The following is a 27,694-nucleotide window of genomic DNA, read 5'->3' as shown; positions in this document are numbered from 1 at the left end:
GTAGAAGAAAAATTAATTCCAGGGTCCTGGTCTAAGCTCAGATCCAGCTGCTTCCTTGTGGCTTCTTTATTTTCCTCCCATGGGCACAATTTACAATAAACTCACGCCAGCCATGCCATGAGTTAACTTCTTCCCAGATCCACAGCAGGGCATGGAGCCAGCTCCTGAAGAGCTCTGCATGCTCCTGACAGACAAGGGAGAGTGGAGGCAGGGAAGTGCTCCAGAGTGGTCTGCTCCTTCCAGGTGCCAGAGGAGGGAACTGCAAGGGACCAGGCATGTAAACCATGCAGAGTTTCTGTGCAGGCTGCAGCTCAGGGCTGCTGCAGTGCTCAAAGACTGAGAAGAAGCCCCTGCCTGATGTAGAAGGAAGAGGTGAGAGAGCAAAAGGAGGAATTTTCCTCAGTCCCACTCCTAAATCTCCACACTGGAACAAGGGATAAGAAGCAGCAGGCAGCTCTTTGCTGTGTGCCACCAGCAGGTGTGAGACCTCCTGGCAGACTGCAGTGTGACACCCAAGAGACAATGGCCTGGACAAGGCAGGCACTGTCCCCTGTCCAGTCAAGCCTCATTTGTGTTTGTCTTCCCCTCTCCAGGGCTTGGAGCCATAAGGATGTGGGGTTAATCCTGGAGCTGCTCCAGGCAAGGAGTTGAAGGATATAGGATGGAGAGGAAGAGCTCAGAGCCTGTCCCAGCTGACCCCAGTACTGTTATGGGTGTCCTGCAGGGGAAAACAAAACCAGACCAGCAGGAAACCCAGACCTGCTGACCAGCCCAGCCAGTTCCTGAGCTCATGGAATGAGGTGGAAGGTTGTTTTGAAGGGAAAGAAGGGCTCTGGGAGGCTCAGCAGCCACGGACTCAGCTCTTCTGCCCATCTTCAGGGTCCCAGCTCCCTGCCAGGCACCTTGGTGTCTTCACAAGGACCTGCAGAGGAGCTGTGGTGCCACAGCAAGACATCCTCCTGTGACCTCCTGTCAAGTGCCAGAGCACATCCCTCCTCCAGTGCTGACACACTGGAACCATGGGACACAAAGGAAAAGGCTGAGGAACACGTCCCAGTGGTCAGATGAGGATGTCACATCTCATCCATGCCAGACACAATCACATCTTCCATCTTGCTTGGAGATTCCTCTACTCATGGCCCCCAGAACAGCATTGAGCAGAGTGCAGTTCCTCTCCAGAGCCATGAACACTCCTGAAGATGAGCTCATCACCTCTCCCAAGGACAGCTCTGCTCCTGCCATGTCCCTGTGCATGAGCCCCTTCTGAGCTGGTTTTGGTCCTGCATCCCCCCACCTCCAATGGGGAGTGGTAGTGCCTGCTCACAGCAAATCCACCACTGCTTTAGGGAAAGGACCTTAGCCAAGAATGATGAAATGGTTTGGGTTGGAAGGGACCTTAAAGTCCATCTCATTCCAGCCCCTGCCATGGGCAGGGACACCTTCCACTATCCCAGGCTGCTCCAAGCCCTGTCCATCCTGGCCTTGGACAGTTCCAGGGATCCATGGGCAGCCACAGCTTCTCTGGGCACCCTGTTCCAACTTCTCTCCATCCCCATACCCAGCAGCCCAGCTCTTGCTCATAAATCCTTACAGGAATCCTGCATTCCTGGTCAGCATCCCAGGGCTTGTTAACCTTCAGCACCACATGCTGCTCCATTCCCTTTGTGCTGTCCAGCAGTGGCATCTCTTCTTTTTCTCCTCTGGGACATCATCCTGACAGCCTTCATAAGTAAATAATTAGCAGTTCCTAATTGAGCCAGGAAAACAAAGTGGGAGAATCTGGACTGAAAACAACACAGTCACTCATCCACTGCTCTGGCTGTGGAGGGAGCCCTCCAGTCTCCAAGGGTTTTCCTACTCCTGCTCCTCTTGGCACCCCTAGCCCCTTCCAGCCATGAGCAAAGGAAGATCTCAGACACTTCTTGGGTGCACTCAAGAGTTTCCGTGGCTCCTGATGTGCAGGGAGGGTGTGCAGGGGGTTTGCTCCAGGACAGCTATTCCATGGAGCAAGAGCCTGTCTGCACTCCCAGGACAGCAGGAGTCTGCAGCAGAAGGTGAGGTGTTTGCAGTGGGGCTGACCCACAGGGCAACATCACCCCACAGTCTCACCCCAGCCTCCCACTCCCGTCCTTCAGCTCCAGCACAGCTCCCTGGAGGCACCAACAGAGCAAACGGGGACCTGCAGGTGTGCAAGGGAGCTCTGGATGCCATGTCCTTCGTGGGGGAGGCTACACAGGTTTCCTCCCATTCCAAGACCCACTCTAACAATTTGATGGGCTGAAGGAAAACCCCCAGGTCCCACACATGGCAGCAGTGGCTCAGGTGCTGCAGGACACCCAGGAACTCTGTCACGACAAGAGTGGCAGGATGGGCTCAGCCATGTGCAGAGATCTGCTCTGTGCACAACTTTTGGGAGAATTAGTAGCATCAGGAAATGAAATGTAGCATGCAAAGCATCAAAATTAATCCAGGGTTTGGACAGCTGCTCTGCTGAGCAACACACGGATCTGACTGTGAGAGGGATAATTTAAAAAACCCCATTAAAATAAAAAAATCCAAGGGTGCTGTTTGAAGGGAGCTGTTTTATAAGGGTTTTATTCAGCACTGGACTGTCAGCCCTGGCTTCCAGGCTTTATCTTTGTTTCAGTGTTAATAATCCCCCTTCCCATCACTTTTATGGTCCCAGCGTGATTCTGCTGGCACCAAAAGCACTGAAACACTTTGGCCATCAGCAGCTTCGCCAATAAACTTGCTCAGAGCAGCTGGCCCAGCAATATTAGTATTTCATCAGGATCAGCATGAGAGTAGAAGAACATTATAAAAATCCTTAGGGCTGCCCAAACACCAAAACACAGCGCTAGGCTGGGAGCATTTGCAAATTTCCAAGGCCAGGGCTGCGGGAAGAGCACAGCAATGATGTTCCTGTCACTGCTCCTGGTGCAGACCAGCTGCAAGTGAAATAAGACAGAGGCACCTAGGCCTGGGCATTGGACAAGGAGGCCCCAGGGTGGTGGCTCACCCCAGCACCCTCAGGCAGAAGGCTCCAAGCATCACCCCTCCACCTCGGGTGGCTTTCAACAACCTCCTCTTCTTTTTCACCAGCATAACATGAAGGATGGGGAGGTTTAAGTATCAAGCTCAAAGAAAGACTCAACCAGGGGGAAAACCCCCAAAAGTTCACCAAGAAGTGCTATTTTCAGAGCAGAATAAACTCCAGGTGGGCTGGAGTTGGATTTGTGCCCCTGGGGAAGCGGGGAAGCTTTGCTGGGATCCCGCAGGCACAGAGGGGCGGGCGCACTCACCGGCAGAAGGCACCGTGCAGCCTTTCGGGTGCTCGGAGGCCGAGCGCTTCTGGAAGGGCTTCTGCTCCGGCATGTCGTCCCTGTAGGCGGCGGGCTCGAGCAGGGGCAGCCGGCTCAGCACCGGGGACTGCGGGATGCTGGGCAGCGTCCGCGACTTGCCCAGGAGCGGCCGCTGCAGCTTCCTGTCCAGGGACCTGCGGGGACACGGCGGGACAGGCCCTCAGGAGGTGCGATGGGACACGGGACAGGCCTTCAGCAGCTGGGACAGGACACGGGACACGGCGGGACAGGCCTTCAGGAGCTGGGACGGGACACGGGACACGGGACAGGCCTTCAGGAGCTGGGACAGGACACGGGACACGGGACAGGCCTTCAGGAGCTGGGACGGGACACGGGACACGGGACAGGCCTTCAGGAGGTGGGATGGGACACGGGACACGGGACAGGCCTTCAGGAGCTGGGACGGGACACGGGACACGGGACAGGCCTTCAGGAGGTGGGATGGGACACGGGACACGGGACAGGCCTTCAGGAGGTGGGACGGGACACGGGACATGGCGGGACAGGCCTTCAGCAGCTGGGACAGGACACGGGACACGGCGGGACAGGCCTTCAGGAGCTGGGACGGGACACGGGACACGGGACAGGCCTTCAGGAGCTGGGACGGGACACGGGACACGGGACAGGCCTTCAGGAGCTGGGACGGGACACGGGACACGGGACAGGCCTTCAGGAGCTGGGATGGGACACGGGACACGGGACAGGCCTTCAGGAGCTGGGACAGGACACGGGACACGGCGGGACAGGCCTTCAGGAGGTGGGATGGGACACGGGACACGGGACAGGCCTTCAGCAGCTGGGATGGGACACGGGACACAGGACAGGGCCTTCAGCAGCTGGAACAGACAGGACACAGGACACAGGACAAGGGCCTTCAGCAGCTGGGATAGGACACGGCTTTCAGGAGGTGGGATGGGACACAGGACACAGGGTTTTCAGGGGGTGGCAGGGGTCCCTCAGGCCAGGACCCCTCTGTGACACACACACAGCCCCTGGCTGAGCACAGCTATGCCCTTCATGGAATCACGGAATTGGTCAGCTTGTAAAAGCCCTCTAGGATCAGTAAGTCCAACCCTTACCCCAGCACTAAACCATGCCCCTAAGTGCCACATGCAAAGGTCTTTTCAACACTTCTGGGAACAGTGACTCCACCATTGCCCTGGGCAGCTGTTCCATGAAGAAATTTTCCCCAAGATCCCATCTAACCCTCCCCTAGCACAGCTTGGGGCCGTTCCCCCTTGTCCTGTCCCCGTTCCCTGGGAGCACAGCCCGACCCCCCCGGCTGTCCCCTCCTGTCAGGAGCTGTGCAGAGCCACAAGGTCCCCCCTGAGCCTCCTTTGCTCCAGGCTGAGACCCTTCCCAGCTCCCTCAGCCCCTCCTGGTGCTCCAGCCCCTTCCCAGCTCTGTTCCCTTCCCTGGACATGCCCCAGCCCCTCAGTGTCTGGTCATGAGGGGCCCAGCACTGACCCCAGGACTGACCCCAGCACTGGAGGTGCCCCAGCAGTGCCCAGCACAGGGATGGTCACTGCCCTGGGGCTGTGGCCACACCATGGCTGGTACAGACCAGGTGCCACTGGCCTCTTGCCCACCTGGGCACAGCTGGCTCAGCACCACACTGCACCCTCTGTTAGCAAAGCTGCTGCTGTGCCAGTGAAGCCTTCTCCCCTGGCCACTGTAATTAGGATTAGCATCCTGAGCTGCAAGGCACAACCAGCACAAAAAGAATTCAAGACCCCAGCCCACCCCAAAACTCCCAGATAGTCTGAATTAACCAAATAAAGAAACCAAAGGGTTCAAGACTGAAGGGATAAAAATTTCCTTTGAGACAGTGAAACCCCCATTAAACATCATCCACAGCACCAGAAAGGGATTTGAGGTAGAAAACAGGACACTGGACAGGTACTAGGGAAGGTCCAGACTCCAGAAAGCCAGACTCACACAGAAGGGACTGCAGAGGTCCTCAGGGTGTCATGGAACATGCAGGAACATAAATTCAATGTCTCTGTGAGGTCAAAACTCAACTGAGTTTGATGCTGGGGCTCCCAAACTGCCAGGGTGAGCAAGCACAGCCCATGTGTCAGGGTGACCACGCACAGCCACAGTCCCAAAGCCCAGGGGCAGCCCAGAGCCACAGGGGAGCATGGCCCCTGCTCCTGCTCCAGCCCAGGGCCACAGGAGGCTCCTCAGGTGCCCTCTTGGGGATGACACCAGCCCCAGCAGTGCTCCAAGGAACCCACAAAAGCCATCAAAAGGAGCAGAGCCCAGCACTGCTGTGGGGTGTCCTGGGCTGTCCCTTGTCCCCTGCTCTCACAGAACCCAGAGCTGAGCCCAAACGAGCTCCCCAGGACACCCCAAGGCTGTTCCAGAATCACAGAAACACAGAATGCTTTGGGTTGGAAAGGACCTTAGAGATGATATTCCAATGCCCTGCCATGGGCAAATCTCATAATGAATGGTACAGATAATTCAAATTTTCATCTAAAACTCAATTCTTCACTGCTTATGCTCATTTGTTCTTGTGCCAATATTAACCTTTAGCTTAAATAATTATCCCCCCTCTACGGTGTTTGCTCCCATGATTAATTTCCATTATAATGAAGTCCCAGCCCCTTTCTGCCTGCCTTTTTCAAGGCTGATTAACGCAAATTCTTTCAGTCTCCACTCACAAAATTAGCTTTTATTTCCCCATGGATATTTCCACACCCCTCACTGCCCTCCCTCTCTAGTGGACTCAGATTTTTCCACCCATTCTGGAGCCTCACAGAATCCCAGGATGATTTAGGTTGGAAGGGTCCTTAAAGCCCATCTCGTTCCACCCCCTGCCATGTCCAGGGACACCTCCCACCATCCCAGGCTGCTCCCAGCCCTGCCCAGCCTGGCCTTGGGCACTGCCAGGGATCCAGGGGCAGCCACAGCTGCTCTGGGCACCCTGTGCCAGGGCCTGCCCACCCTCACAGGGAACAATTCCTCATTCCCAATATCCCATCCATCCCTGCCCTCTGGCAGTGGGAGCCATTCCCTGTGTCCTGTCCCTCCATCCCTTGTCCCCAGTCCCTCTCCAGCTCTCCTGGAGCCCCTTCAGGCCCTGGCAGGGGCTCTGAGGTGTCCCTGGAGCTTCTCCTCTCCAGGTGAGCACCCCCAGCTCTGCCAGCCTGGCTCCAGAGGGGCTCCAGCCCTGTGATCATGCAGACCTGAGCTCCTGATGCAGACAGCAGGGCAACCCCTCTGCCTCCCTGCACGTTCCACCACTAAATTTTGTCCTATTTCATGCTCCAGTGCTCAGGGTCACGCAGGCAGAGTCTATCATGCCAAAGCTGCTGACCCTCAGTGCTGGCCTGTCACCGAGATGTTTGTCACCACAGCTCTGCACTCCCATTCCAGGCACAGCAGCAGCTCCAGTGGTGCCAGTCTGGTGTCACTCAGGAGGGCAGGCACAGGGCCAGAGTGGTGCCACAGCTGTGCAGGCACCTCCCGGGGACAGTCACACCCAGCCCTGGGCACAGGGCCCGGGGCAGAGGGCAAGCCCAGGCAGCCCACAGGGCACAGAGCAGGGCTGGGCAGCACGTGCTGACATTGGGTCAGCAGCTCACTGCTATACATCCATCACATTCTCTCAGCTGCCAGGTGCTGCTGCTCTCTGGGGCTGGGCAGGGGCAGCAGTGCCCAGGGCAGCAGTGCCTCAGCTGTGCCAGGCACTCTGCACCATCCTGCCCACCCCAGGCCCCACGCTTCAGTGGGATCAGCATGGAAACAAGATGTGCCAAGAGATACAAAGCCAGAATTAGCTTCCCAAGCAGTTTCCATTCCAGCAGAACATTTGTACATCTCATTGTAACATATTTCACTGGCACAAGGCAACAGGGACAGAGCTTAACACATCGCTGTGCTGCATAAATGAGTTCAAAACATTCCTTTTTCTGTGCATGTAAATCCCAGGATACCTGTGTACAGCTCCATCACCTGCAGAACCCCATTAGCATTTTAGTGCTCCCGCTCCTTTTGTGCTCACAGGGCCACTCACAGGAGTCACATGGGGGAAAAAACCAGAAGAATTCACTCTGTTAGAGAAGCAATTTTCAAGCTATGTATCTTCAGGCAGCGATTTATATTGTCAGAAAAAGCAAAGCTACTAGAAACCTGTTTACCACTGAAATCTGAGCTCGAATTCCCAAGCACAATTGAGCTCCATGGATTTACTATCCCACTTGTCATTGTTGAACCACAGCTGGCACATAAGTACCACACAGCCCCTCGTTCATCCAACCCCCTGGTGGGCTGGAGAGGAGAACTGGGAAAAAGTAAAACCCATGAGCTGAGGTAATAATTGAAATACAGTTGTTAGTGGGGGTTATTATTGTTATCATTATTGTTGTTGTTGTTGTTATTGTAATAAAAACAGAGATAAGAAAAAGAGAGAGAGGAATATAATCCCAGATAAACAAGTGGTGCCCAACACAATCTCTCAGTGCCCCAAAAGCCCAGCCTGTTCCTCAGCAGCCATAGGCCTCTCCCAGCCAACCCCCACACTCCACATTGGGCATGACATTCCATGGTCTGGGATATCCCTCCCAGTCCTTGGCACCTCCTGGCAGGCAGAGCCTGGGAAATGGAAAAGGCCTTGACCTAGGGAGAGCATTTCCCAGCAACAACCAAACCAGCAGCGTGTTATCAACACTGTTCTCATCCTGAACCCAAAACACAGCCCTGGACCAGCTCTGGGAAGAAAATGAACTCTGTCCCAGCCCAAGCCAGAGCTGGTGCCCAGCTCCAGAGCTGTCAGCAGCCAGGGCCAGGCAGGACCTTACAGCACCAGGAAGTCACATTGCATCTCCGTCTGCTTCCCAAGCAGGCGTCCCAGCTGGGTGCTATCAAGGATGCCACATCCCATTAGTACAAATCCCTGATGGAGTGTAAAGCTCAATTAGAAAAGCCACAATCAACACTTTACAGCCTATATTTAGCTGCCGTTCGGCATTTGGGTAGGAAGGAGAGCACATAATCGAGTCATGACAGGGGTGGAAAAATCCTCTTGGCTGGGTGTGAGAGCTCAGGCAGGAGCCCAGGGACAGCTCTGTCACTGCCAGTCCACAATCAGATGGGGAAATGTGGGAACATCATCAGGGCAGGTCCCTGCCCCAGCCCCAGGGACAGCTGTGGGGCAGGAATGACAGTGCCAGGCAGGGGACAGGGCTGCTCCAGGAATGGGGACAGGGCTGCTCCAGGAATGGGGACAGGGCTGCTCCAGGATGGGGACAAGGCTGCTCCAGGATGGGGACAGGGCTGCTCCAGGCAGGGGACAGGGCTGCTCCAGGCAGGAGACAGGGCTGCTCCAGGAATGGGGACAGGGCTGCTCCAGGCAGGGGACAGGGCTGCTCCAGACAGGGGACTGGGCTGCTCCAGGAATGGGGACAGGGCTGCTCCAGGATGGGGACAAGGCTGCTCCAGGATGGGGACAGGGCTGCTCCAGGCAGGGGACAGGGCTGCTCCAGGCAGGAGACAGGGCTGCTCCAGGCAGGGGACAGGGCTGCTCCAGGAATGGGACAGGGCTGCTCCAGGCAGGGGACAAGGCTGCTCCAGGCAGGGGACAGGGCTGCTCCAGGCAGGGGACAGGGCTGCTCCAGGCAGGGGACAGGGCTGCTCCAGGAATGGGACAGGGCTGCTCCAGGCAGGGGACAAGGCTGCTCCAGGCAGGGGACAGGGCTGCTCCAGGCAGGGGACAGGGCTGCTCCAGGCAGGGGACAGGGCTGCTCCAGGATGGGGACAGGGCTGCTCCAGGCAGGGGACAGGGCTGCTCCAGGAATGGGACAGGGCTGCTCCAGACAGGGGACTGGGCTGCTCCAGGAATGGGACAGGGCTGCTCCAGGATGGGGACAGGGCTGCTCCAGGATGGGGACAGGGCTGCTCCAGGAATGGGACAGGGCTGCTCCAGGATGGGGACAGGGCTGCTCCAGGATGGGGACAGGGCTGCTCCAGGAATGGGGACAGGGCTGCTCCAGCACCCCCAGCCCAGCCACAGCCCCACACACCCAGCAGAGGAAAACCAGCAGAACTCATCTCCAAACCTTGCCATGGTGATGTCCTTCTCCAGCCCAGGAAAGAGTGGGGAAGGGCTCAGATAAAGGGAAGGGAGGGAGAAAGAAAAGTTTACTGCAAATCAGAAGGCAGTTCCTGCAGCCCTCCTGCAAGGTGGGAACAAACTGCACACATCTCCAGCCTCCCTCCCAGCTTGTATCTGTGGGGGAGAAGCTGCTCTCTGGAGAGCACTTCCAGCCCAAGCCAGGGAGTGGGGAGTCTGCAGCTTCCCAGGGCACGACGGGGGAGTCAGCAGCCCCAGCAGCACCAGAGAGAGCAGCAGGAGGGGAAAATAACCCTAAACCCACTGCTCTCACAACCCAAAAAGGACCCCAGTAAGCCTCACTGATTTATATTATTTGCCCAGGAACAAAGCAAGGAAACCTGCATGTGTCCTGGAAATGCCTGAGGATGCTGACCCTGCAGAGATGTCCCACTCCTGCGACCAGGGGAGCCTTTGTGCTGCCACAGCACCCAGTCCCAGCAGCTGTGACACAAACCTGGGCAGCCACCCTGCCAATCCCCTCCCCGAGGCAGCTGCTGCTGGAACACAGCAAGGAGAGCAGCTTAACCTGGGGGGGAAAGCAAGGAAGCAAAGGGGCAGAGCAGCAGGGCAGCAGCTACTCCAGACCTTGCCCACCTGCCCCAGAGCTGTGACTTGGTGACAGCCACATGCCCTGGGAGGGACACTGAGGCCACTCCCAAGATCCAAGTGGGACAACACCAAGAGCTCACAGCCCCAAAACTCAAATCAAAAACAGACAGAGTAGACAAAGTGCTCCTCCTGCAGCACCACACAGCATCCCACAGGTAACTGGGGGGGCTCCTCCACCCCCTCAGTTAATTAATGCACTAAATCTACCCAGCAAAGGAAGCTGATAGAGCAGAAGGTTGGGGGAAGAACAGCTAAATGTGGTACAGGCTGAGAGGGTGGCAGGGATAGGGGCCAGGAGAGCCCAGCTATGGCACAGGGACAGGTCTCCCAGATCTTCCCAGCCTATGGCTGCTCACTCACTTCCCAGCCCGCTCCTCCAAGGAGGTGTAACTTAGCAACCTGACCTTAAAAACTCAGCAAGGGCTCCAGCTGGATTCGGGAAAATGAGAGATGTTACAGGAGGAGCCATTACCCACCAAACTCCCTCTGAAAGCAGGTAGGGTGTGGGGAGGGGGCTGCACCTCCTGCTCAGCCTGAGCCCCGTGGCAACACAAACAATGGCTGCAAAATGGAAACAAATCAACACAACACCCACAGCCGTGCCTGAAACAGCTTGTGGAGATGCAGCTGGGTGTGACAGGTACAGGGGGTAGGGATAGATGGGATACTGGGAAGAAATTCTTGGCTGAGGGCTGCTGAGGCCCTGGCACAGGGTGCCCAGAGAGCTGTGGCTGCCCCTGGATCCCTGGCAGTGCCCAAGGCCAGGCTGGGCAGGGCTGGGAGCAGCCTGGGACAGTGGGAGGTGTCCCTGCCCATGGCAGGGGGTGGGATGGGATGGGCTTTAAGGTCCCTTCCAACCCAAACCCTTGTGGGATTCTGTGAGGTTCCCCTCAGTGCTGGGCTCCACGGCACAGGATTCACCCTGTCCTGCCATGCTGCCTCACCCAGGGCAGACACAGAGCTCACTCTGGGACACTCCACCAGGCTGGGCACAGCCCCCAAAGCCCAGCAGTGCACAGTGCTCACTGGGGGTGAGCTCTGCTCTGAGCCACGGGGCTGAGCAGAGATTTGAGCAAGGATCTTCTCCATCCCCACCCCAAGAGCAGCAGGAGACAAGGCAACATCCACCTGCAGCTGGTTTCTGCACAGGGGCTCTGCAGGAGGAGAGGGGAAGCACAGGAGGCTGTTGTGCATCAGGAGCTCTTTCTGGACAGAAGCACAAGGCAGCAGCCCCTGGGATGTGCCTCAGGGCAGTCCAACACCCCAAGCAGTGGCAGGACCCCATGGAGGGCAGGGAATGCAGTCTAAGGGGATCACAGAGCAGTGCTGAAGCCTAGGGAAGGAGTAACACAGGTAACAGAGAGTAGCCTTGGAAACCAAAGCCTGAGGGTTTTGGCAGAGCAGAGCCTTTGCAGGGCATCCTCACCTGTTCAAATCACCAGCTTGCTCTGCAAACCTTATCAGCTGTGAGCAAAGCCGTGAGTCACTGGCACTATTTCCAGTGACCCTGTGGATGACAAAGCCAGAGAAAATCACTGAGAAATCTTCCTTTCACATTCAAAAACACCCAAACAAAACACCTTCCTTTCTGGCTGGCTGGTGTATGTGTGTGAAGAGTGGAAAATGAGAGCTGAAACAGAGCATCTTTCATCTGACTGTGAGACAGTTTCAAAGCAAAACAAAACCCAGAACAGCATTCAGTGAGCAAGTTCAGAAAAGGAGAAAACCAACCATGTGAAGCTATAAAAATACCTTCCCAGGCTCAGCTGTGAGCTGGTAAATACCATGATTCCCACCAGCTGGTTTCCAAAAGCTTCTTCTCCTGCCACCTCTCCAACTTGCAGAGCATCTCTGCAGCAGGGCCATCACCCCAGCACTGAACTAAACACCACTGGCATCCAGGGAGTAATTGCTGCTGTCTCTACAAACTGCACTTTGATTTGGAGGGGCGTGGGAGGGCAGGACAGGTGGGTCACACACCCCTTATGTTGAGGACAGGCCTCAGAAACCATTTCAGAGCTGCCTGGAGGAGGGTTCAGCACCATTCCCTGCTATGAGCCCCCTGTGCCTGAAGCCCAGCCCTGCCCCAAGCACCAGGAGATTGGGAGCCAAGCACCAAATGACCCTGAAAAGGGCCAGAAGTTCTTTTTGTGGCAGATGCTCACACCCTGAGCTCTTGGGTGTCACAGCAGCCACTGCCCTCAGCCTCTGTCCCAGCAGGCATTTACCCAGGACTAAAGAGCTGCTGCTGCTACTCACCCCTGGCACCACGACACCATCCCTGCACACCAAGCTGGGCAGAGCCATCCCCAGGGAAACCAGGTGAAAAACACAAACCCTTCATGGCAGCACTCACAGCCTTTGAGCTGTGCCTGTGTTTTGTAGCAACGCCTCCATTTCACCATTCACTGGAATCCAACTGGTGAACAGACAAGGAAATGCATCAGGGCCAGACACTGCCATTCATTCATTCATTCATTCAAAAGTACGTTGGTTTCATCGTTAAAAGAATCTTTTTTCCCAGCTCTGTTGCAGGCAGTGAACGACATCCCCAGGCAGGGGGAGCTCCCCCTACTCCCCAGCCCAGCAGCACCCCACGGGGCCCTTGCTGGTGGCCACCCTGCCCTCCCTGTCACCCTCTGTCCCTGTGGTGCCACCAGACATCCCCTCCACACCCTGCAGTGAGAGGAGCCCTGGGCACTCCCTGGCCTCCTGCTGCCCTGGGCACACCCCACCAACAGGGGCAGAGCAGGGACCAGGCCCTGGGGAAGGCTCTGGCAGAGCCCAGCTCTGACCTGCCACAGCTGCACATGCACAACAAAAGGTCCACAAAGATAAAAATTCCCTGGGGCCAGGGAAAGAAGTGGGAATATTCATGGAACATGAACATTTGTCCTGCTCACTGAGTTCTCTGTGATAAATGGGGAGAGATGGCAGACAAAGGTGAAATTAATCCCAGCACAACAGTGGAGCAGACGAGCATCCTCCCTCCTGGCAGCTCCAGAGCGTGACCTGCATCCTCAGGGACCAGTGTGCTGACTGTCCCAGGGTCCTCGTGCTTATAGCCAGGCTGTGCCACCCAAATGAAGCAGACAGGATGGCCAAAGGCATCTGGGATGCTCCACAAGAGCCTCAGGGATCACTCTCCAGACGAGCAGCTCTGAGGCTTACAGAGAAGGGTGTTTGAGATGCAGAAGGAAGCTCCTTCCAGGCTGAGAGTCAGCTCACGAGCAGGACCTGACTGCCAGGGACACAGCAGTGCCTGGCCAGCCCTGAGGCAGGAGAGACACAGCAGAGCATGGCTGGGAACACAGAGCCAGGCAGGGACAGCAGAACATGGCTGGGAACACAGAGCCAGGCAGAGACACAGCAGAGCATGGCTGGGACAGAGAACCAGGCAGAGACAGCAGAACATGGCTGGGAACACAGAGCCAGGCAGGGACAGCAGAGCATGGCTGGGAACACAGAGCCAGGCAGGGACAGCAGAGCATGGCTGGGAACACAGAGCCAGGCAGGGACAGCAGAACATGGCTGGGAACAGAGAACCAAGCACAGACACAGCAGAGCATGGCTGGGAACACAGAGCCAGGCACAGACACAGCAGAGCATGGCTGGGAACAGAGAACCAAGCACAGACACAGCAGAGCATGGCTGGGAACACAGAGCCAGGCACAGACACAGCAGCGCATGGCTGGGAACACAGCAGAGCATGGCTGGGACAGAGAACCAGGCAGAGGGAGCAGCCCCAGGAACAGCTCCTGGATGGGAAGGACAGAGCCCCAGAGCCACCCCAGCAGGAGCCAGGTGACCCAGTCACCAATCACTCCTGTGACCCTGTCACTGGTCACTCCTGGTCACTGGTCACTCCTGGTCACTGGTCACTCCTGTGACCTGGTAACTGGTCACTCCTGGTCACTGCTCACTCCTGGTCACTCTGGGGACCTGCCAAGGCCACAGCAAACGCCTCCCACTCCTCAGCCTCACCAGACCCGCCACAGATCGTGCCCCAGCTCCCAGCTTTTCTTCTGTGGTGTTTCTGTATCTCCTTTTGTCTCCTCTGAAACATTTCGGAGACAAAAGCTAATGAAGCACAAGTAATGGATGACAAACATCCGGCTCACAGCAAAGGGCTGGCTAATTTACAAGCTAAATAACGGAGCTGCCTCCTGTGCATTTACAAACACCTTTCAGGGAGGATGTGGAGGGTTCAGCATCACAGCCACCCCCAGCAGCACCTCCTGCCCTCCTCCCTCAGCCCTGCACTCGCAGGAGAATCCCTGGAGCCGAGATGCTCCTGCACCACAGCCCCCCAGCAGCTCCTGGTCCCGTTCCCAGTCCCATGACACAGGGCTGCTCTCCCCTGTTGCTTCAAAATCCCAGTCACACCACAGAGGAGACAAAAAGCTGCTGAGATCATCTTGGAAAGGATACTGCTGCTCCTGACAACCATAGGGGAGATGCTTCAGGCCTCAATTTTATGTGCTCCAGCACAGGAAGACACTCCAGGCAGCTGGTGGAGCTGCTTGGTTTGCTTGAAACCCTTTAATTTCTGCAGCATGACCAAGTTTTCCAGCACTGGAGATGAACAGGGGCCAAGCTGATCCATTTCTGACTATTAATCCCTGGCAAAAATAATTATTTGTATATGTTTTGGTCAAAAAGCAGATTTTTAATCAATCATAGGCATGGTGTTGTTTTAAACCCTCCCTGAGCACCAACTTTCAACCAGAGCCTTGGGCTGGTTTTCATTTTCCTCTGAAGCACAAGAGGCAGGTCACCATCATGGTCAGAGAGACAAGCTCATTGAACAGAAAGAGATTGTTATGCTCCCAGTGTATCACAGTAAAAATTCCTGAAAAAGAGAGTTTTCAGTGCAGGAGTAATGGGGGCTGAGGGCAGCTGGGAGCAGAGCTCTGGAAAAGCCCAGTAGCTGCTCATAGCTCAGATAATTAATTTATCTGGCTTGTGAGGGGAAGAACAGGAGCAAACAGCCCAGAACAGCCCAGAGGAAGCCCAGCCTGGGCAGCAGCACTTGGGGACAAGATTCCTACAGGGCAGAATCAGGTCTGGATCCCAGGCAGCCCCAGGGCCCCACAGCACAGCAGGAACTGACCCACAGGGCTGGGCTGGGGGTGCAAGGAAAGAGAGCCCCAAAAACCTCATATTTCCAGCCAAGAAATGGCACAGCTTCAGCTGCCAGGCTGTCTGGAGAATCACAGAATCATCAAGGTTGGAAAAGACCTCTAAGGTTATAAAATGCAACAACCAAGCCAGCACCACCTCCTTTTTCCATGTCCTCAAGTGCCACATGCACACATTTTTTCAATGCTTCCAGGGATGGGGACTCTGCACTCCTGTGAGCAGCTGCAGAGGAAGGCAGAGCCAGGTTCTGCCAGGGAAACACATCCCTGCTGCAGGAAAAACATCCCCTAAAACCCAGCTGGAAGAGCCTCCCAATCTCCCAGTGAGGAACTTGTGCCTGCCCCATCCCTGGAAGTGTCCAAGGCCAGCTGGGATGGGACAGTGGAAGCTGCTGGAACAAGGTGAGCTGAAATCTCCATTCCAGCCCAAACCATCCTGGGCTTCTGTGATAAATTTTATCTCTTTGTTCTTTAAAGCACCATAAAAATGCACGGGAGCTTTCCAGTTTTTCTACAAACATGGATTTGCAGCCAAAACATAAATGTACCAGAGACAGCCACACAAATCCTGCACACAGGGCAGGCAGCAGGGGACCAGAGCATCCAAGCAGCCAACAGGAACCAGAGCCAGCCCCAGTGGCTTCCAAACACCTGTGGAAGCACATGGATGCTCCAGGCAGCAGCACCACACCCAGGGGCTGCCTCAGATGGGGGCTCTGCTCTGCTCTGCTCCCCCCATGCCAGGGGCTGCAGCAGCCAGGCAACCAGGAGGAGCTGCTCATTCCTGTCTGCATTCTTTCCATCGAAAAAATCCAAAAATGCAAACTAAAAATATCTTGCATTAATTTGTATAATTGCCAACTATTCCTACAGGAAAAAGCATAGAATTTTTTGTGGGGGAAAAAATGTTTTAATTATTGAAGTAAGTATTCTAGTTTTCCCATTTGAAATATTCCCAACAGTAGCGTCCTTTTTTCCTTTCCTCTTTGAAATGCTTCTTCCTGGGTCTAGAGAAAATCTCTTTTGTTGATCTATTCCCTCTCCCTTCCTCCCCAGTTCTCCCAGAGCTGGCTCAGCCCACCTCCTGCAGGACAGCATCACCTGGGTGCCCTCCCCAGGGCAGCCCTCTCCTCCTAGGGGGCTCTGGCTGTTTGAAGGACATAACCCACCCAAACCCCCCTGCAGGAGGGTGCTGGGCTCCTGCCCCAGGGGATGCACAGAGGATTTTCTGTGCCCAGACACCTCCAAATCCCACTGGCATCTCCCTGTTTCCAGGCTCTGCCACCATCCCAGGGGCACTCACAGCTCTGACACTTCCATCCTTCCACTGTCCCCACGTGTGGTGCAAGGCCACCAAGCCCCACCCCCAGGTGACACCGATGCAGAGGGACATTTCCCAGGTGTTATGGGGCAGGCAGCACACCACAGCTGTCCCTGTGCCCCCCAAATCCCAGCCCCACTGGAGCAGACAGAGCCAGCCCTGCCACCCAAGCCAGGACCGGGCTGCCCAGTGTCCCCTTGCTCCTGGGGGCCCACAGGGACTGCCCTGCACCAGGAGCAGCCCCATTGGGAATGTTCCCCGTGCAGCCAGCACTCCCCCAGGAGCTGTTAACATTGCCTCTGCTGTCTGGAATCACTGCATTGCTGGGGCTCGTGTTTCCTACCTGTGCCCCCAGCCAGCTGTGACTCAGTGCCACAGCAGTGGGAGTCAGGAGCCCCAGAGCCTTTCGAGCAAAGGGTGACTCACAGGCCAAGGCTCTCTGCTGGAGCAGCCAGCTCTGCAGTCACGCTCTGTCTGTAATTCCCCTTCATACCAGCTTCACTCCCTGCCTCCCACTACCCCTCCAACTACCACTCCAAAATAAAGGATGCCCATTCATCTTTTTCTGCCTCATCCAGGCAAAGATGAGCTTCAGCTTGAGCAGAAACTAGGCAGCTCCCAAGCTATCTCCTGTCCCGAAGATTGGTCTTCAAAGGAAACTGGAAGACAGGCAGAAAGGGAAAACAGCAGGTGCAAGTCTTGTCTTTACCTAAAACATGGCCCCAAACCCCAAAAAGATGACCCTGAGGGCTCAGATGTGCTTTCAAGTCTGTCAGATCCAAGACCACCAGCTCCCAAGCCACACATACCTGCACTTTTATGGGACAGATCTCAAACATCCCTCTGCACACAGCCATGGCAGCAGGATTTTGAGGAGCAGGAGGAGGCAGAGGCCCAGAGCTTCCCTGGCTCTGTCCATCACCTCCCCCTGCACCCCAAGAGCACAGGAGGGGACAGAGCCACAGCCCAGAGGCCAGGAGCTCTGTGGGACTGAGCCCACACCAGTGGGGCTGGAACTGGGAATGCACCCAGGTGTCCCCAGAGCACAGAAACCAGAGAACCAGGATAAGTCCAGGTCTGGTGGAGAGGCCCCTTGCAAGGACAGGTTTGATGGGGAGACAGAATCTTTCTCCATGCTGCCCCTCAAGCCCCCTCCTGTCAGATCCCAGGCACGGTGCTGCAAACAGGAGGAAGAACAAAGCCTAAAGGCTTCTTTAGGTTTAATATACAAAACCCAGGCAGCTCAACCAAGCAACAAAAGCTAAATGTCATCTCCTCCCGTGGCACTGCCACTCTGCTCACAGTTGTGCACGTCTGACAGCTTGTCATCCTCATGAGCCACCGGGGACACAGCCTGGGGAGAGCTGGCTCAGAGCAGAGGGGAGGAAGGCTCAGTCCTGAGCCACACAGACACCAGCACCAAGAGAGAGGGGGCACCTGAGTGACCCTGCCAGGCACAACCACACAGGGCAGGTGGGAAACAGCACAGAATCATGGAATGGATTGGGTTGGGAAGGACCTTAAAGTCCATCTCATCCCACCCCTGCCATGTCCAGGACACCTCCCACTGTCCCAGGCTGCTCCCAGCCCTGCCCAGCCTGGCCTTGGGCACTGCCAGGGATCCAGGGGCAGCCACAGCTGCTCTGGGCACCCTGTGCCAGGGCCTGCCCACCCTTACAGGGAACAATTCCTTCCCAATATCTAATCTGAATCTCCCCTCTTGTAGTTTAAAACCATTCCCCTTGTCCTGTCACTGTCTACACTGTCTGTAATAAGTCGCTCTCCCTCTTTTTATAATCCCCTTTTAGGCACTGGAAGGGGCTCTAAGGTCTCCTCAGAGCCTTCTCCTCTCCAGCTCTCAGCCTGTCTCCATGGTCGAGGGGCTCAGTCTTTGGAGCATCATTCCAAACAAGCCTCACCCAAGAGGACACAGGCTGCCCTTGAAGGCAGCCCTATCCAGAGCTGTGCAGCCTCAGGCACCCCAAAACCTGTCACCACATTCCCAACCTCCAGCTGAACGAGGCTGAAGCTTCCAGCTCCAGCCAGCCCCAGCTCCTGGAGCTCTTTGCCTCATTCTTGCCCAGCCAAGCTGCAAAAGTGCTGGGCTGCCTGTTCCAGTTAAGAGGATTAATGGATGCTCAGCACCTCAGCGAAGCAGCCACGGGCTGAGTCACCAACGCTGGATTCAGGACTTCCAGCACCAGCACTGCCCACTTCCATGCAGTGCCCATGGACACTGATCTGTTAACAGGTTACAAAAAATGGGAATCAATGCAGCCACACACATTTTCCTGCTGGCATCTCAGCAGGCAAGGGAGGTGTGAACGCTGGGAAGTTTGGAGTGTAAGTGTCACAAACATTTTATTGACTAATTCCAAGTGGAAACTTTCCACTTAACCCAAAACACTTCCCAGTTCCTTGCTAGTTTTCGCCTTTAAAACGCAGCTATCCTTCCATATGGACGTGTCATTTGGAAGCAGAAAGATTCAAACATTCAAAATGTGCCAAAAACAAAGTGGGAGAAGTCAGTCAAACTCTCACCATGTAGGACAGCCCCTCAGAGCTGCCCCTCTGGGCACCCTTACATGGCACCCTTACCTGTCTCATGCTGTGTGCTGCTAACACAGGAGCTGCTCCCTCAGTAATTTCCTAGCCCCAAAACTTGCAGTTCCTCCTGTCCCCCACCACAATCGTGTGCCTGAACACAGACGTGCTGTCAGAGCTGAGGAGGTATTTTTAAGCACCCAAAAACAACTAAGCACAATCGTGCCAGGAAAACATTCCCCACTACCCCTCCCCACTCAAACCCATCACACTGCACAGTGAGGACATGAATCAGGGTATCAGTGTGGAACAGACCCTAAAGGAGAGGAGGGAACAGCTCCCCATGGCAAAAAGCACCTCCTTGGTCCAGCTTCCCACAAGGCTTGGGACAGGCTCTGAGCCTGGACTCACCTCAGCCCCCAGGAAAGCAAAGATGACCCCAAGCATCCCTTCTTCAGCTGGAGATCATCTAGTGACAGGGGCAAAAACAGGCCCAGCAAGTTGGAATTTTTACATAATTTAATTCTTACATAATCGAATTCATTGTTAATTAACACCAAGTACCAGCTCAGGTACTGAGAGGACAACGGCAGCAGAACCCTAAAGCTGCCACCCTGCAGGCCCAGCACAGCCAAACTGCTCTCCTCCCCCTTTGCCACGCTGAGCTTCTCTGGCTTCCACCCCAAGCCCCTCTCCTGGAGCCCACTGAGGATGTAGTGCCTTCACCCTCAGGTTTTTGGGGCTGTCAGCTCTGCTGCCCCCAGGGCTGAAGGTGCCCCAGGAGCAGAATGCAGGATCCAACCCCTGGCACAAATTTCCCCCTCTATTCCCACACCCTGAACATCTTCTCTTCCATAACTAGGCAGTGATGTCCTGAGGAGCTCATCAAAGCCCCTCTGTGGGGACCCTGTGGGGCTGTGGGGACCACAGGGAAGGGGAGAGGTCCAAGAAGGAACAGAACTTCCTGAAGCCAGGGAATGGATCCATCTCAGAACAGTCTTGGGCCAACAGTGAAAGCCACTGAATCAGTCCCCAAATCCCTGCCTAGAGGAGAAATTTCTCTCAAAAGCCACTTCTGGATGGGACTTGAGATTTTTAATGACTTTCAATTGGAATTTTTAATGATTTTTTTAATTAATTAGCTACTGTTGCAGGTCACCTCTGTGGTGACAGAACTGGCCTTCTCAGGCAATTCTGCTTTCCTGCACTGCACCCAGACTGAGAGCAGCTCCAAGAGTGTCCTTGAGAAACTCCCCCACATCCATTAACTCTGACATGGGATCCCTGCCCTCCCAGAATCCCTGCAGGCCCCAGGTCCCAGCCCAGTGCTCTCCCAGCCTAGCTCCCTGCTAAGCAGCTCTGGCAGCCAACAGCAGCCTGGGAAGGGCCATCGTGTTCCAGAGAGTTCCAGCCCACCCTGGAGCCCCCCTGGCTCATTCACAGCGGGCAGGGCTGCTCTCCAGCCCAGTGACAGCACAACAAGACAACACTGATGTTGTCATCCACTTTGCAAAAGCTGCAGGAATCCAAAATCGGCTGTCCAGACCTTTCAGATTACAAACAGCTCACTAAAAGAAGAGCTAATTAGTATAACTTGCCTTTCCCTTCCATTTCTCCTCCATCCCAGCGCAGAGCCTCTGTGCCCTTCCAGACAACACACAGAGCTGGGGACAAGCACCTCAAGGCTGGCACCACAAAATAACACAAAGAACAACACACCAGACCTCAGCAAGCACCCCAAGCCCCTCCTGTGCTCTCCCACAGGCACCTGCACCCAGTTCTGCAGACAAATCCTCACATCCCTGCCATGCCCCGGGCTCTCATCCCTCACGGAGCAGTCCTGCTCCAAGCCTGTCACCTGGAGTTTCTTGTTCATCCATCACTGCCCCTGCTAGACAGAAAAAAAGTTGCTGCAAATAAATCAGCGGCTCCCCTGGGCTGGGCTGGGCTTGGCAGGGGTGTTCACTCACACTGCCAGCCCCTGTCCCAGCACAGCAGCACAGGGACACCCTGATCCCCTGGCCTGTCACACCTGGGGCCTCCCAGCCCAGGGACAACCATGCAGGTGATTGATTCAGTAACAGCAGGCAGCGGTGCCACAGCCCACAGCCCCTCCTGCAGTACAGGGCTCAGGCTGGGGGAGCCTCCAGCTGCCACAACACACAGGGACAAACCAGGACACACTGTGCCACAGCTGGGGCAGAGCAGGGGCAGGGGCTGAAGAGCTCCTGCAAGCAGCACCTTTGCCCAAAAGCACCTCGAGTGAGATGATCTCCTGCCAGGCTCCACTCCTGCGCACAAGTGTGAGCTCACAAACTCTCAAGCCCAGCAGACTTACTCATCCCAGCTCACTCATGTTGCCTTATCTGGAGGCGTAGTTTAAAAATGCAGGAATATTATTTAAAACCATAACTGCACACCTGCTGATTTCTGTTAGGTCCTATGAGAATGCGTGGGACCACTATATTTAGAATTTAATAACTCCAGTCAGTGCAAGCTCTCGACTGAGTACCTGCCTACGTCTGTTCCCTGTGCTCCCAGGGGATTATGCAGCCTTGGGAAGCGTGGTGGGAGCCTGGCTGCCCTGAGCAAGACCAGGCCGGGGCTGTTAGACCCTGCTGAACCTGGGCTGCAGGACCTCTGACATCTCCATGTGTGGGGAAACGTGGGAGCTGAGGATCGAATCTCCATGCTTCACTTGCCCACAACAGAGTGAAGGAATGAAGTAAAAGCAGAAAGCTGATCAGCAGAGATGGAAGAAGCACCATCTAGAGCAAGGGCAGGGCCAGACATTGCAGCAGCTGCATTGTGTTGGCTTTTGGATCTCAGCCATGGAGACTTCCTGGGGCTTCTCAAGGTACAGACATTGGGGGGGCAGCGAGGAACAGGCAGAAGCTCAAGCAGCTGGGGTGACAAGTGACACTGATTTCAAAACATCCCACACTTCAATCAACACTTAGTTTTACTTTCATAATCAGCCGCGGCAATCAAGGGAACGGGCTCGGTATCCACAGGTGCACTCGAGCCCTGTCACTGTGGGGGTCAGGGACACCAGGAAATCTGTCCCCACACTCACATCCAGCCACAGGAGCTGCCCTGGAGCATGCAAGGCCCAAGGGGCAAAGCAAGCAGAGCACAGCTCCGTGCATCTCAAGCCTGGCCAGAGCAGAGCAGCCAGGCACACACAGGGTCTGTGCTTGGGGGAAGGGTCCACCAGCCCCACACAGCACTAAGCCCTGATGGGCAGTGGTCTTGGTGGCCACAAATGATGCACACTGAGCCACAGTCCTGCATGAGGGGATAACTCAGACACAGAATGGTTTGGGCTGAAGGGACCTTAAAGCCCATCCTGTTCCATTTCCCGCCATGGGCAGGGATGCCTTCCACCAGAGCAGGCTGCTCAGAGTCCCACATCCATAGCCAGCATCCCCAGGAAAATTTGGTGTGTGAGCTCCACACCATCAGTGCCACTTCTGTGTGGCTCACGTCCCAGAGCTAGGAAGGCACCATGACATCTCCCATTGCAGAGGAAACCACCCAAGTCACCCCAAACCCCAAGGTTCAGGACAGCAGCACCCTGTGCATGGGGGTGGCACCTCCTCCTCCTCCCCCTTGGGCTGGGCATTGGCACACACTCGGCTGCACACAGCAAACCCCAGGCACGCCCTGTGCCCAGCAGCACCTAGACAACAGACCTTCCTCACACCCAGCTCCACTGCAGGACAGCAAAACCCAAGGGCAGAAACCAGGGTTTCCATCCACAGCGCCAAAAAGGAGCAGAACAAAGCTGCTGGCTCTGCCAGGAATGTTTCCTGAGAAACGTGAGTGGGGAAGAGGCAACTCCTCTCCAGCCACCGAGGGCAGAGGGGAGGCAGCGGCGGCTGTGCTCATCTCACTGTCTCAGCAGCAGCACAGGCAGCAGCAGGGGCTCCAACTTCATTTGAATCTGTAGATATTTAATTACCTTTACAGAGTACAAAGTGCTCAGCAGCCAAGGAGGAAGGTAAGTAAACACCTTGGTGTTATTTTGTGCCCTGTGTGTCCTCTACACAGATCCACACCCCACAGCAGCAGGGAGGCACCGACTGCAGGTCAGCAGGAGATTTGGGGACACACTGCTCAGGCTGAGCCCACACAAATGGGGAAGAGCCCAGAGCAGCACTGAATGCTAGCTCTGTCCTACATGCTGCACGAAACATCCAAGGAGAAGCCACCCAGGCACAGAGCAATTTTCTTAATTGCAGTAACTGTGTTTACATGCAAAATAAGGATGTGTGCAACCCCCCCAACACAACTCTGAGCACTCACACGCTCCTAGAGAATTTCCATTCAGCCCAAAGGCCACCTTCCCCATCCCCACTGTGATCCCCTCATCAATCCATACCCCAAACAAGCTGCTGATAAGCCATGTGTGCATCTGCCCAGAAGAGCTCCCCTCTCCACTGCCCAGACCCTTCCAACATGACAGGAGGCTGCATCAGCACCTCATACAGATTCCACTTCACCTGAGAAGCCACTTCTTGCTGCCCCTGCAGAGAGACCTTTGAAGGGGCAGGTGGAGGGAAGGGCAATTTCAGTGCAATGACCTTGCCCCTCTGATGAGGGGACTGTGCAGCGGCACAGCAGAAAGCACCAGGCAGAGGAAGGCAGGCACAGGTGCATGTGGTCACTCATGAGACACCCCAGATGTGCCACCAACACCTGGGACATGCCCTGGGCAGGGAGACAGATGCCAGCTCACAGAGCCTGCCAGAGACATCCCACAGTGAAGAGCTGTGTGGGAGACCCAGACAGGAAGGGGGTGATGCTCCCAGGGCCCTGGGCTTGCTCCCAGCCCCCTCCCAGCCCCAGGAGAGGCAAACAGAAAGCAAAGCACCGAGGATCACACATTGCATCCCGCAGCCCCCGGGCACACACGGAGGCACCAGGACAGCCGGGTCACTGCCAGCCCGTACCTGCACTCGGTGACACTACAGCAGCAGCTCCCGCTCCGCCGGCCCCAGCGCCTGGAGCGCAGCTCCGGCCTCGACTTCCTCAGGCTGAAATACTCCGTCAGCTTCCCAAACGAAGCCATGGCTGCCGCCGGTGTCCCCGCGTCCCTCCGCACGCTCGTGCATGCTACACCCCGGCCGTGCCCGCTGCCCCGCGCGCTGCACCAGCCCTCAGCCCCAGGAGGGAGCGCGGCCACGGGGACCCAGCGCAGCAGGGCAGGAGGAGCTCAGCCACCACCGGTTACTTGGACAGTCCACAGCGTGCTCCAGCCAGCCCTCAGGTCTGGAGGGTGCTACGTCCTGTCTCCCTGAGCCAAGCGCAGGTCACAGCTCAGGGCAGCTGAACGTGTATTTCATGTGATGCTGCAGAGCTGAGTGAAGGAGGAAAAATTGAAAGTGCTCGCTGGAAAGGGTCCCTCGGTAGCACTGGCACAGGGCTGCGAGCCCCCACGGCGAGTGGGTGGAGGAGCTGCCCTCTGAGCAGGTGGCCCAGCGTGGCTGTGGTGGCCCTCGGATGAGGAAGGGGATGGGGTTTGATCTCAGAAGTGATGAGAAACTCCAAGAAATCGGATGTTCAGATGAATTTCCAAAGGGTCTTACAGCGTGAAGATCCCCGCTTGGTCTTCCCAAGGCTATTCAGAGTCCACCAGTTTTCCTCCCTCCCTGTTTTCCAGAGCAGAAGGCACCCTCAGCTGCCAGCAGCACCTACCTACCATGGCTTTCCAGCCTGTCACCAAACACCTGAGCCCGAGGAGAGGGACAGGCATTTAAAGCAAGCGAGGCTGATCCAGTTAGAGGTCACCTGTGAGCTCTGCTCCCCACGCTCCAGCACAAAGCCCTTCCGCAGCAGACAGCAGACACGGGGATGCTGCGAACCCGAAGGGAAATCCTCCTGCCAGCCCTCCCCTAGTCAGGAGCACTTGTCTCTGCATCCTCGGCGCCTGACGCCAGCTGGGCGGAGAAAAAACAAGGGCTTCAGAAAAAACCACCCAAACCTCGCTCCAGCCCCACGGAGCAAAGCCAGATCAAGTCAGTGAAACACATCCAGGGGAAGGGGTGTCTGACGGCAACTCCCAGCCATGCCAAGAGAGGAAACAGCAAGGAAAACTGGAGGTAACTCAGCTGGCAGAGCCCCAGGCTCCCTGAACACCCTTTTATCCCTCTGGTGTGGATGCCATGTTAAAAAATAAACAACCTGCATTCATTGCTATTTCCCTGCTTAGAGCCATGCCCTGCAAGCAGCACCCTCGCCACCAGGGACGGCCATCCGCTGCCGAAAGCCCTTCCTGACTTCCACTTCCCTCCTCCCTTATTATCTTTCTTTCCCTGTAGACTCTGGCTCAGCTCTCCCCTCGGAATTGAACGCCTGGGCAGCCGGGCGCGCCCCGCGGAGCACGGCCCAGGGACACCGGGCAGCCGCCCCCGGCGGCCGCGTGTGACCGGCACAGTCACCGTCCCCGTCCCCGTCCCCGTCACCGTCCCCGCCCGCGCTCTTGGGGGGGTCATTGGTTCGCACCGTCCCCACTCGCTGCTCCCCGTTCCGGGCGCTGACATGCATGCCGCTAACGGAGCCAGCGCCGCAGACCTGCACACAAAGCAGGGGCTGGCGATGCTCGGGGGGCCCCGCGGCCATGGGGGACCCTTGCAGCACCTCCCCGGGCAGGGACGCGGTCCCCGGGCACACACGGGGAGGGAGAGCGGGGCCGCTCCCCTCTCGCAGCCGGGGAAACGCAGCTGCTCCCGCACTGCTCCGCACGGCCACCCTCCCCCGGCTCCCACCTTCTCCCTCCGATGGGCTCCGCCGCAGCCGGGAGGGCTCCAGGGCGCTTCCCCGAACCGCTGGGCTTGTGCCGAGGGCAGAGCATCCGCCGGCTGGCTCCGGGCGGCGCAGCGACAGCCCGGAACACTGTCACCCCTCTTATCTGCCATCGGCTCCCCGTTACCCGGCACGGTGAAATGCAACACGTCAAAGGAGGTCAGAGCAGAGCGGAGGAGCCGGGCAGAGCAGAGGGGGCCGGCAGGAGGCAGCGGGAAGCAGCCGAGGGGGCGATCAGAGAAGGGGAGGCAGAAAAGGACAAACTCTTGTTTCCCTGCTATGGGAAAAGGCACGGCAGCGGCTCTGCCGGAGGAAACTGCGCCGAGGCACACACACCTCGGAGTGTGGCGGGACAGCGGGGTCACCTGGCAGCGGTGATGTGACCTGCTCCTGGCTGTGCCAAGGCAACAGCAGAGGGGCTGGACAGGGCAGCAGGAAGAGGGGAGAGGAAGAGCGGCGTTAATTTGAATCGCTCACTCCCCCCTTCCTCCACCACCTGGGAGGGCAGAGGATCCTCCTTTGGCATTTGCAAAGCAAAACTGTTTGGGGACAAAAGGGCAATTTGGAAGACTGCAGGCACAAAATCCAAGGAGCAAGGCAGACTTCCCCAGCACTCCGGGGACACCCTAGAGCCAGGGACATCACACATTCCTGCAGTACCCTGCGGTGGGGTCAGCAGGAGCCACGGCTCTTGGGGGCAGTCAGGCTCCCCACGAGGCTGCAGAGCTCAGTCCGTGAGCCCAACAGTGCCAGACTTGGAAAACAACCAGGAGGAAATGCCACCTTCATGAAGCCTCTGGATAAGCTGGGCACGGAGGCTTTGAAGGCACCGATGCCTGAAAGCTCAGACAACTCCACAAACGCTTCCATCTGTGCCCAAGAAGGGGATTCCAGCCCCACATCCCCCCAGTGACCCTGGACCAAGCTGACTGGGACCCATCTGGAAAGCACAGCCAGTGCTGGCGCAGAGGCAGCACAGCTCCCACACCATTCCTCTGAGTTACAGCCTCTGCTTTTGTGCTGGTGCCTTGGGGCAAGGGAAGGGCTGTCTCCTTTGCCCCAAGGACATGGAACAGCCCTCAGGCCCTTCCTTGCTCCAAGACGAGTGGTCAGCCCTTCAAACAGGGCTGTCACACCAGCTGGCTCCCAGAGGAGCCCGGTGCCTCCCATCAGGCAGCAGAGGCAATCTGCCAAGATATTGCTGAACTCTCTAATTTCACATTAACAATCTGCTGTGCTGGGGTTTGCAGCCCTGCACTCAGCAATGCAACAGCTTCCCACTTCCACTTATCAGTGGAATGAAACACTTCATAAGCGAAACAGTAGTTTAATTTGCAGAGACATAAACTGATTTTTAAGAGGAGCTGTGGAGGAGATGTTAGAGCAGGAATCAGAGCCCGCACGGCGCTGGGACTTGGGGGATGCTGAGCAGGGCTGCACAGCCATCACACAGCCCTGGCACAGGCATCACATAGCCCTGGGATAGGCATCACACAGCCCTGGCACAGCCATCACAGCCCTGGCTGCAGCATCTGGGAGGAGAAAATAGCCACAAGTCAAACACAGCCTGGCTGTCTGGGTCATCTCACACATTTCTGTACATACACTGCTTTAGGCCCTAGAGACCAACGCTGCTCATTCCAGAGCCCTCCAAACACAATGAAGCCATCACAGATATGGGAACCAGCACTGGTCCCAGCTTGCAAACAACCACAATGCTTTTCAGGCAGAAATCATCAGAGCTATATCCCAGCAGCTCAGACATCCTAAGTGTGAACTGGGAAGCTTCTCT

General features: G+C 56.4%; 1 protein-coding gene across 3 annotated transcripts in view; it reads right to left on the bottom strand.

Moving 5' to 3' along the window:
- The window catches only part of LOC134426367 (ankyrin repeat and fibronectin type-III domain-containing protein 1-like), a 253,598-nt gene that overhangs the window by 174,179 nt on the left and 51,725 nt on the right, over window positions 1–27,694 (bottom strand). For 2 of the 3 annotated variants that reach the window (XM_063171333.1, XM_063171334.1), the window contains one exon: window positions 3,303–3,496. In XM_063171333.1, coding sequence (XP_063027403.1) covers window positions 3,303–3,375 — 73 coding nt within the window. In that variant the 5' untranslated portion in view covers window positions 3,376–3,496. Of the gene's footprint in view, window positions 1–3,302; window positions 3,497–24,050; window positions 25,038–27,694 lie in introns of all 3 variants that reach the window. The other variant, XM_063171332.1, reaches the window with a different exon arrangement.

The sequence above is a fragment of the Melospiza melodia genome, chromosome 18, assembly GCF_035770615.1.
Source record: "Melospiza melodia melodia isolate bMelMel2 chromosome 18, bMelMel2.pri, whole genome shotgun sequence".
NCBI classification, from domain to species: Eukaryota; Metazoa; Chordata; class Aves; order Passeriformes; family Passerellidae; genus Melospiza; species Melospiza melodia.
The sequence above is the reverse complement of the archived record's forward strand: the minus strand, read 5'-3'. Positions and strand labels throughout refer to the sequence as shown.